The sequence below is a fragment of the Chiloscyllium plagiosum genome, chromosome 51 (genome assembly GCF_004010195.1).
Source record: "Chiloscyllium plagiosum isolate BGI_BamShark_2017 chromosome 51, ASM401019v2, whole genome shotgun sequence".
In the NCBI taxonomy this organism is placed as follows: Eukaryota; Metazoa; Chordata; class Chondrichthyes; order Orectolobiformes; family Hemiscylliidae; genus Chiloscyllium; species Chiloscyllium plagiosum.
In genome coordinates this window covers 712,964-723,833 of record NC_057760.1, presented here as the reverse complement: position 1 = coordinate 723,833, position 10,870 = coordinate 712,964, and the positions used below count along the sequence as shown (strand labels likewise).

The 10,870-nt window shown below is 55.9% G+C and overlaps 1 protein-coding gene across 1 annotated transcript; it reads right to left on the bottom strand.

The window, feature by feature from the left end:
- Window positions 1-14: 14 nt before the first annotated feature.
- On the bottom strand, window positions 15-10,392 carry flad1 (flavin adenine dinucleotide synthetase 1). The gene is made up of 5 exons (XM_043684071.1): window positions 10,225-10,392; window positions 9,803-10,095; window positions 5,420-5,603; window positions 1,035-1,198; window positions 15-855 (listed from the first exon to the last, which is right to left on the bottom strand). Exons 2-5 carry the CDS (start codon window positions 9,940-9,942, stop codon window positions 15-17), a joined length of 1,329 nt encoding a protein of 442 aa, XP_043540006.1. The 5' UTR covers window positions 9,943-10,095; window positions 10,225-10,392.
- Window positions 10,393-10,870: the final 478 nt, after the last annotated feature.

The window sequence follows — 10,870 nt, the reverse complement described above, 5'->3', positions numbered from 1 at the left end:
AAACAGAGCCCGGTCTACAGGGAGTATTCAAACCGCCGGGCCGGTGACGTACCTGACCGCGCAAGCGCGTAGACCTCTCGCGCCGACACCGCCTGCGGCTCCGTCTCCGGGGCGACCACCGAGCCCGGGGGCAGCGTCTGGAGCAGCACGGCCTTGGCCTCGCGCACCGCCTCCTCGCTCTCGGCGTCGAGCGTGACCTTGACCCGGAAGTAGTTGCTGGTCCAATCGGGGTAGGAGCCGACGCTGACGCGGGGGGCGGGGCAGCCCGGGCCCGCGAACAGCCGTTGGGCCCGCTCGAGCGCCGGCGCGATGTCCGCCTCGTCGGCGTCGACCAACACCTCGGCGGTGGAGTAGCGCACCGCCGCGTTGCGGAAGAGGTGGGCCAGCGCCTGCAGCGCCCGCCGCAGCAGCGCGGGGACGCCGGGGAAGAGGTAGACGTTGCGGACGCTGACCACCGGGTAGGGGAGCCGCCCCCCGCCGCCCGGGCCGTAGTGGAGCCGGGCCGAGGCCGGCACCCGCGCCAGCTTCCCGGCGCCGGCCCAGCCGCCCGCCAGCGCCGCCAGCTCCGGGTGCGCGCGCAGCCCCTCGCCGAAGGCCCGCGCCACCCCCTCGCAGGTCCGGTCGTCGTGGGTCGGGCCCACCCCGCCCGCGGTCAGCACGTGGCGGTAGCGGGCCGAGAAGGCGGACACCTCCTGCGCGATGGCGCCCACCTCGTCCCCGACCACCGACACCTTGGCCACCCGCACCCCCAGCGAGCGCAGGGTCCGGCACATGAAGAACGAGTTGGTGTCCTGGGTCTGGCCCTGAGGGGGCAGAGAAACAGGGAAATTAACAACAACAACCACCGCCACATTACTGTCAACAAGTCACACCCTGCATTGCCCTAGCGCCCTCCCAGGACAGTGGGGATGTTGCTGTCTCAGGGGAGGGAGGGAGGGAGGGGGTGGACAATACAAACAAAAATAAAAAACACCACGTTTCCACATTAATGTCAACAATGAACGTCCTGCATTGCCCTAGCGCCCTCCCAGGACACTGCGCCCGCGGTCAGCACGTGGCGGTAGCGGGCCGAGAAGGCGGACACCTCCTGCGCGATGGCGCCCACCTCGTCCCCGACCACCGACACCTTGGCCACCCGCACCCCCAGCGAGCGCAGGGTCCGGCACATGAAGAACGAGTTGGTGTCCTGGGTCTGGCCCTGAGGGGGGGAGAGAAACAGGGAAATTAACAACAACAACCACCGCCACATTACTGTCGACAAGTCACACCCTGCATTGCCCTAGCGCCCTCCCAGGACACTGGGGATGTTGCTGTCTGAGGGGAGGGAGGGGACAACACAAACAAAAATAAAAAAACACCACGTTTCCACATTAATGTCAACAATTAACACCCTGCATTGGCCTAGCGCCCTCCCAGGACACTGGGGATGTTACTGTCTCAGGGGAGGGAGGGGGTGGACAACACAAACAAAAATAAAAAAACACCACGTTTCCACATTAGTGTCAACAATGAACGTCCTGCATTGCCCTAGCGCCCTCCCAGGACACTGGGGATGCTGCTTTGTCTGGGGTAGAGAACACAACAAAAATAAAAAAACACCACGTTTCCACATTAGTGTCAACAATGAACGTCCTGCATTGGCCTAGCGCCCTCCCAGGACACTGGGGATGTTACTGTCTAAGGGGGGGAGGGAGGGGACAACACAAACAAAAATAAAAAAACACCAGGTTTCCACATTAGTGTCAACAATGAACGTCCTGCATTGCCCTAGCGCCCTCCCAGGACAGTGGGGATGCTGCTTTGTCTGGGATAGAGAACACAACAAAAATAAAAATCACCACATTTCCACATTAGTGTCAATAATGAACGTCCTGCATTGCCCTAGCGCCCTCCCAGGACAGTGGGGATGTTACTGTCTCAGGGGAGGGAGGGGGTGGACAACACAAACAAAAATAAAAAACACCACGTTTCCACATTAATGTCAACAATGAACACCCTGCATTGCCCTAGCACCCTCTGTCCAGGATCCACTGAGGGCCGGTGGGGATGTTGCTTTGCAAGTGGTCAGGCCGGGGTAGAGAACACGAGAAAAAAACACCAGGTTTCCACATGAATGTCAACAATGTACACCCTGCATTGCCCTAGCGCCCTCCATCCAGGATCCACTGAGGCCAGTGGGGATGTTGTTTTGTCAGGGTTCGGAGGTCGAGAGCACAATAAAAATGTTAAAAACCTCCAGGTTTCCACATGAATGTCAACAATGAATGCTCTGCATTGCCCTAGCGCCTTCTGTTCAGGATCCATTAAGGTCAGTGGAGACGTTGCTTTCTAAGGGGTCAGGGGTAGAGAACTCGACAAAAAAAACCCAACAGGTTTCCACACGAAGGTCAACAACAACCGCCCTGCATTGGTGTAGCGCCCTCCTTCTGTCTCAGAGGAATCGATCGAGACTGGGTTGGGGAGGGAAGCAGAGTGGATGTTATTCTGTAAGGGTTCGGGGGGGGATGGGAGAGGGAGAAATAAAAAAAATAAACACTGAGTCTCACACAAAAGAACAACAACAACTGTCCTGCATTGGTGTAATGTCCAGTCCCTGAGGAATCGCTCTTTCGAGGCGGAGGATGTTGTTGTATGGTTTTTGTGCAGGATGGGACGGGGTCGGGGTTGGAGAACGAACAATAGACTTGACGCCTAAATCAACAACGACCGTCCTGCATTGCCGTAGCGCCCTCCACCCCGGAATTGAGCGAGGCCGGTTCAGAGGGAGTGGAGTGGACGTTGTCGGTGAGTTGTGTTGGTGGTGGGGGGTGGAAAAGGGTGGGGGAATGAATATAAAGACAAAGGGAGTGTGCACTCGAGACCGGGGGCGAGGGGAGGGGGAACATTCAGATATTGAGAGCGTCCTCTCCCCATTTGACCTCCTGCGGATTCAGACTCCCACCAGCCAGCCTGTCCATCTGGGATATTGATGCCAGCCCCCGCGAAACAAAATAAAAATGTAAACATCTCAAATAGGAGCAGGGGGAGGCCTCTTGGCCCCTCTCGCCTGCTGGCCCATTCGGCAGCTGATCGTTCAGCTCAATTCCTGTCCCCGTGCTCTGATCCCTTTAGAGCTGGATCCAGCTCCTTCTCCAAAACATTTCAGCCCCGATCACTTCCTGGGGCAGGGAATCCCACGGGGCTCCCCCCATTCTCAGGGGAGGGAGACATTCCTCCCCATCTCAGTCCCACCCCGTCCCCTTTAGACTGTGACTCCAGTTCCGGACTCTCCCCCGTGGTCATCTGGAACCTCCATCCCCTGTTAGAATTCTATGAGATTCCCCCCTCATTCTGCTAAACTCCCAGGGAATATAATCCCAGCCTATCCGGTCTCTCCCTCTGTACTTCACTCCTCCTGTCCTGGGAATGGGGAGTGACTGAGAAAGCCGGCTTCCTCTGGAGGGTGACAGGAATGTGGGAATGGTTACCCGGGGGAATGCAGCAGGCTAACTGGCCATCTGACAGAGTGGAATGGGAGTTATCGTTGGTCGCCATGCTGCTGAGAGGCCGAAAGACCTCCCTAGCTCCCTGCTGGTTGCCAGACAAGCATTACATCAGAGACTGGAGGGAGTGAGAGAGAGAGAAACATGGGGAGCAGGGGTGGAAAATCGGGAAGGAAATAGAGGGAGAGAGAGATGGTGGGGTGTGAGAGAGAGAGGAGAGCGCGACAGGCAGAGACAGGGTGGGAGGGCTGTTGGAAGAGAGAGACAGGCAGAGACAGGGTGGGAGGGCTGTTGGAAGAGAGAGACAGGCAGAGACAGGGTGGGAGGGCTGTTGGAAGAGAGAGACAGGCAGAGACAGGGTGGGAGGGCTGTTGGAAGAGAGAGACAGGCAGAGACAGGGTGGGAGGGCTGTTGGAAGAGAGAGACAGGCAGAGACAGGGTGGGAGGGCTGTTGGAAGAGAGAGACAGGCAGAGACAGGGTGGGAGGGCTGTTGGAAGAGAGAGACAGGCAGAGACAGGGTGGGAGGGCTGTTGGAAGAGAGAGACAGGCAGAGACAGGGTGGGAGGGCTGTTGGAAGAGAGAGACAGGCAGAGACAGGGTGGGAGGGCTGTTGGAAGAGAGAGACAGGCAGAGACAGGGTGGGAGGGCTGTTGGAAGAGAGAGACAGGCAGAGACAGGGTGGGAGGGCTGTTGGAAGAGAGAGACAGGCAGAGACAGGGTGGGAGGGCTGTTGGAAGAGAGAGACAGGCAGAGACAGGGTGGGAGGGCTGTTGGAAGAGAGAGACAGGCAGAGACAGGGTGGGAGGGCTGTTGGAAGAGAGAGACAGGCAGAGACAGGGTGGGAGGGCTGTTGGAAGAGAGAGACAGGCAGAGACAGGGTGGGAGGGCTGTTGGAAGAGAGAGACAGGCAGAGACAGGGTGGGAGGGCTGTTGGAAGAGAGAGACAGGCAGAGACAGGGTGGGAGGGCTGTTGGAAGAGAGAGACAGGCAGAGACAGGGTGGGAGGGCTGTTGGAAGAGAGAGACAGGCAGAGACAGGGTGGGAGGGCTGTTGGAAGAGAGAGACAGGCAGAGACAGGGTGGGAGGGCTGTTGGAAGAGAGAGACAGGCAGAGACAGGGTGGGAGGGCTGTTGGAAGAGAGAGACAGGCAGAGACAGGGTGGGAGGGCTGTTGGAAGAGAGAGACAGGCAGAGACAGGGTGGGAGGGCTGTTGGAAGAGAGAGACAGGCAGAGACAGGGTGGGAGGGCTGTTGGAAGAGAGAGACAGGCAGAGACAGGGTGGGAGGGCTGTTGGAAGAGAGAGACAGGCAGAGACAGGGTGGGAGGGCTGTTGGAAGAGAGAGACAGGCAGAGACAGGGTGGGAGGGCTGTTGGAAGAGAGAGACAGGCAGAGACAGGGTGGGAGGGCTGTTGGAAGAGAGAGACAGGCAGAGACAGGGTGGGAGGGCTGTTGGAAGAGAGAGACAGGCAGAGACAGGGTGGGAGGGCTGTTGGAAGAGAGAGACAGGCAGAGACAGGGTGGGAGGGCTGTTGGAAGAGAGAGACAGGCAGAGACAGGGTGGGAGGGCTGTTGGAAGAGAGAGACAGGCAGAGACAGGGTGGGAGGGCTGTTGGAAGAGAGAGACAGGCAGAGACAGGGTGGGAGGGCTGTTGGAAGAGAGAGACAGGCAGAGACAGGGTGGGAGGGCTGTTGGAAGAGAGGAGACAGCAGAGACAGGGTGGGAGGGCTGTTGGAAGAGAGAGACAGGGTGGGAGGGCTGTTGGAAGAGAGAGACAGGCAGAGACAGGGTGGGAGGGCTGTTGGAAGAGAGAGACAGGCAGAGACAGGGTGGGAGGGCTGTTGGAAGAGAGAGACAGACAGACACAGAGAGTGAGTGACGTTTGGGGAGCGGTGCAGTTCCCAAACCCAGGCAGTCAGTTCAGGAGGTGCCTATACCTTTAAGATCTCATCACCGATGATGATAATGCCAGCGGTGACGATAGGATTGGTCTGTTCCTCACAGGAGTTACTGTCTGTCCTCACAGTGTCCATGGGCAGCAGTTGGCAGCTCAGTCTCTTCACATGGAAAGCAGACCCGAGAATCCTTGGGGAACAATACATCGGACCACACAGCAGCTTCCTGAAGTCAATCAGTCAATCACTGGGATCAAACTCCACCAGTCAGGACACAAACTCAAAACACAGATACAGCCTTCTTTTCAGTGTATTCATCATACAGAGGCACACTGCACTGGCCTTCCAGCACTGTCTGCTCCCTCAGCACTGACCCTCTGACAGTGCCCGCTCCCTCAGCATTGACCCTCTGACAGCGCCCAATCCCTCAGCACTGACCCTCTGATAGCGCCCACTCCCTCAGCACTGACCCTCTGATAGCGCCCGTTCCCTCAGCGCTGACCCTCTGACAGTGCCCACTCCCTCAGCACTGACCCTCCGACAGCACCCACTCCCTCAGCGCTGACCCTCTGACAGCACCCGCTCCCTCAGCACTATTTGGAAGCACTAGCTTTCGGAGCACTGTTCCTTATAAACCTGTTGATACTATAATCTCCTCTCTGACCTATCACCCCCCCACCCTCCTCTCATTTATCTCTCCACCCTTCAGGCACTCTACCTGTATTTCTGATGAAGGGCTTTTGCCCGAAACATCGATTTTCCTGCTCCTCGGACGCTGCCTGACCTGCTGTGCTTTTCCAGCACCCACTCTAATCCAGAATCTGATTCCCAGCATCTGCAGTCATTGTTTTTACCTAACGTCCAAGTACATGTTTCCCATTCCAGAGCCCCACCAGAGGAAATTAAAACCACTCTCCGGAAAATTGAGCCATAGATTTTTTTTAAAAAAAGCACGGAAAGAGGCCATTTGGCCCATCAAGTCTGTAATGGTCATTCAACAGCCTTCTTTTCTCATCCCACGTTCCACTGTACCCTTGCGCGCTTCCCTCAAATTAAAACCAACTCTGCAGCGTTCCTACCTCTCACAGTCAGTTCCAGATACCCACCAGCTCCTGGGTGAATCCTTTTCTTCCCTGACCTCGAATAGCCCCTCTGTACCCTACCTTCACCCTGCTAACTGACCCCACTAAAAAGAGGGGTGGGGGGGGGTAAAAGAGATTTCTCCGTGTCTGCTTTCTCTCTCCATGGCTGCTGCCAGACCTGCTGAGCTTCTCCAGCAGTCTTCTTCTGTCTTGACTCGAGGGCGTGTGGGGAGATGTTTGGGGCTGGTAATGAGCTGCCTTCTTCGACCTCTGCACTCCCCCTGGGCCCACAGGGCCCCTGTTAGAGGGGGGTAGTCCCAGGATTCTGACCCCGAATGAACGGCCGAGATATTTTGGGATGGTGTGTGAGGAGGGTCTCGGAGGGGCTGGTTTTCCCCATGTATCTGCTGCCTGCCCACTCCAGGGGGGTAGTGGTGACGGGTTTGGGAAGGTGTTGTCTAAGGAGCCTCACTGCAGTGGGTCTTGTAGACGGTACACCCTGCTGCGACTGAGCTTTGGAGGGGGGGGGGTGTTTGTGGGTGTGGTGCCAATTGAGCGGGGGAACTGCTTTGTCCCAAGACGGTGTCGAGCTTCTCGAGCATTGTTGGAACTGTCCCCCCCCATCCAGGGCATGTGGGGAGTATTCCCCCACCCTCCTGACTTGTGCCTCGTCGATGGTGGGACAGGTTTTGGGGGGAGACAGGAGGGGAGTTACTTGCTGCAGGATTTCCACCCTCTGTAGGGTGTAACGTCAAGGGAGGTTGTGGTTAAATTGTCTCCTACTGGAGATGGTCATAGCCCGGCATTTGTGTGGCGCCGATGTTACTTGTGGCTTGTAGGCCCAAGCCTGGATTTTGTCCAGATCTCGTTGCATTTGAACACAAACTCCTTTAGTGTCTGAGGAGTGGCGAATGGAGCTGAACACTGTGTAACCATTGGCGAACATCCCTGTATCTTACCTGGGGACAGAGGGAAGCTAATCTTTGTTTCAGATGCACAGCATGCACAGTATTTTATATTTCTCAGTCTCTGGGGGGTCCAGACAACGTCCTGGTGAATCTCATCCGCACCCTCTCTCGTGCTATCCCAGCCTTTCTCCACCAAAAGAACTGCGGGTGCTGGCGATCTGAAACAGGCAGGGAGAGAACCTGGAGAATCTCAGCAGGTCTGGCAGCATCTGTGAAGCGAGAACTAGCATAGAGAGCAAGTTCTGAGTCCCTTACTAACGACACGGTCCATCGGCCAGAGGGGATGAGGGCGTTGCTGGCCGGGTCAGTGTTTATGCCTCCGTGCCTAATTACCCAGAGGATAGTTAAGAGTCACATGTAGGCCCAGACTGGGTAAGGACAGCAGATTTCCTTCCCAGAACAACATTAGTGAACCAGATGGGTTTTTCCAACAATGGATTCACGGTCATCGTTAGACACGTCATTCTTGGATTTGAGCCTGGGTCCCCCAGAACATCTCCCTGTGTCTGCGTGGGATTCCTCTGGTGCTCCGGTTTCCCCCCACAATCCAAAGATGTGCAGGTTAGGGTGGATTGGCCATGCTAAATTGTCCCGTAGTGCCCAGGGATGGGGAGGTTAGGGTGGATTGGCCATTCTAAACTGTCCTTTAATGTCAAGGGATGTGCAGTCTAGCTGGGCTAGCCATGGGGAATACAGGTCTACAGGGATAGGCTGGGGGAGTGGGTCTGGGTGTGATGCTCTTCGGAGAGTTGGTATGGAACCGATGGGCAGAATGGCCTGCTCCCACACTGTAGGGATTCTACGGTTCGAGAATCACAGTCCAGCCAAATCGCCACTCGGCCATCGCCTCCCTTTCTGAAGGTCCTATCGTAACCCCACCTCATAGAATCCCTGCAGCGTGGAGAGAGGCCATTCAGCCCAGTGGGGCAGCAGCGACCCTTCGAAGAGAATCCCACACAGACCCAGCTCCCAACCCTATCCCCTTAACCCCGCCTTTCCCATGGGCAATCCAACTGGACCTGCACATCTTTGGACTGCGGTGGGNTGTGCAAACTCCACACAGTCACTCCGAGGGTGAAATCGAACCCGGGTCACGAGAACGGTCCCAGGAACGAAAGGTTTAACGTATGAGGAACGTTTGAGGACTCTGGGTCTGCACTCCGTGGAAGTTTAGAATGATGACGGTGGATTGAATTGAAACGTACAGAATACTGAACAGCCTGGACAGAGTGGATGTTGGTAGCTGTTTCCATTGGTAGGAGAGACTAGGACCCGAGGGCACAGCCTTAGAGTAAATGGAACACCTTTTAGAACAGAGATAGGAGAAACCTCATCAGCCAGAGAGTGGGGGATTTATGTAATTCACTGCTCACAGAAGGCTATGGGGGTCAGTTCAGTGGGTATATTTAAGAGAGAGGGGGGAGATAGGTTCTTGATTGCCAAAGGGATCAAGGGTTACAGGGAGAAAGTGGGGGAATGGGGTTGAGAAACTTATCAGCCATGATCAAATGGCGGAGCGGACTCGATGGGCTGAATGGCCTAATTTCTGCCCCTCTGACTTACGGACCCTGGCGCCGTGAGGGTACGGAGCTAACCCCTGAGCTGCCCACCCCATCCTTTTCAGGGTTAAACCCCAATTTGCTCAACTTGTAGGTGCAGAGAGAGGCCATTCAGCCCATCAAGTCTGCACTGCCTTTCCATGAGACCATTGGCTGTGCCAATTGGGAATGGGTTGGACAAAAAATCAGGAAGGGGGGAGGTCACTGAATGCTTTTAGAGACCCCCTGGCCTTGAGGGGGCATCTAAAAGGGGGAAATGAAATGGGGTTAATGAAGGTGAAAGGTTTCATGGCTACACCATGGACTTAGATCAACACTTACCCTGCGCCCTCAACCGAACATGCTCATCTTGTAGCCCCGCCCCCGGCCTCCGAACCTGCTGTCACCCCCCCTTCCAGAGACCACCCTTCCCATTGGCCCTGGCTATGTCAATCAAGACATCAGCGCACGGCTATTGGTCCAACATGGATTTCCCCGCCCGCAACTCGGCCGTCCGTCCTCCCCCCCGGAGTCGGTCGTGACCCCTGGAGGCAAAACTTTCCATTGGGCCTGGCCATGTCGATCATCGGTTCTGCACACGTTTATTGGTGTATCCCATGTCAATCCGTCCGCAGCGCAAGCCTATTGGCCAGACGTGCTGGCCCCGCCTTCCACTATCCGGTCCGCCCCATACCGTTTCCGAAACCTGCCGTCACCCGCAATGTCGACAGTTCTGGTTGGTCCTGGCTATGTCTATCAACGCTTCTTCGCGTCTCTATTGCTGCAAGCTATGTCCATCAATACCGACTCGCACACCCATTGGCCCGAGGTGATCACCTTGTCTCTTCTCCGCCGGTTCGCCTCACAATGTGTCCAAACGTGCCTTCACCATCAAAAGTGACGCTTGATTGTCCCCGGCCTTGTTCAATACCCCATTGGCGCACTGTATGCCGATCACCGTACTCCTGCGCGCCCATTGGCGCACTGTATGCCGATCACCGTCCTCCTGCGCGTCCATTGGTGCACTGTATGCCGATCACCGTCCTCCTGCGCGCCCATTGGTCCGCAGTGACCACTACAATAAGAGCGCCTCCTACTCCGCCCCGCCCCTCCGCACGATGTCGGTCCACCTCCCTGAATGGAGAAAGTGAGGTCTGCAGATGCTGGAGATCAAAGTTGAAACTTTATTGCTGGAACAGCACAGCAGGTCAGGCAGCATCCAGGGAACAGGAGATTCGACGTTTCGGGCACAGGCCCACCTCCCTGAATCCAGATTCCGCCCCCCCCCCCACCACCATCCGGTCCGTCCTCGTGTTCATTCCCTCACCAATTTCCTGCGCAACCGCGAAGCCTGTCCGGGTGAGACCCAGGTCTCATAATTGTGTTCCCCCTCAAAATATTGTTTTCTTTCATTTGTTGTACTTTTGTTGTCACTCTCCCTGGGGTTCGTTGCAATGTCAGATTATTCCAAACACTAACGTAATCTGAAAGCTCCGAAAGCTAGTGCTTCCAACCAAACCTGTTGGACTATAACCTGGTGTTGTGTCATTTTTTAATGTAATCTGAACTGTTAACCAAATCAAAACAGGACCAGGAGGAGGCCATTGAGCCCCTTGAGCCTCTGCTACCATTCAATGAGCTCATTGCTCATCAGCATCCTGACTCCACATACCTGCCTTTGGTCCAGGTCCCTTTGCTCAATAAAAATCTATCTATCAAAGAGTTGTAGAGATGTACAGCACGAGAAACAGACCCTGCGGTCCAACTCGTCCATATCCTAAATTAATCTAATCCCATTTGCCAGCATTTAGCTCATGTCCCTGAACCCTTCCTATTTGTATCCCCATCCAGATGCCTTTTAAATGTTTTGAGGTTTGACACTGTGTTACAGTGACTCGCGCCTGT

Excerpts from the sequence above, each read along its gene's own strand:
- flad1 (XM_043684071.1), bottom strand. The coding sequence starts at position 9,942 with ATGGGCGCGCAGGAGTACGGTGATCGGCATACAGTGCGCCAATGGGGT. Across the intron at positions 5,604-9,802 it reads ACCGGCGGAGAAGAGACAAG|GAAGCTGCTGTGTGGTCCGA; the intron begins GTGATCACCTCG and ends GATTGACTTCAG. Across the intron at positions 1,199-5,419 it reads TCGGTGATGAGATCTTAAAG|GGCCAGACCCAGGACACCAA; the intron begins GTATAGGCACCT and ends TCCCCCCCTCAG.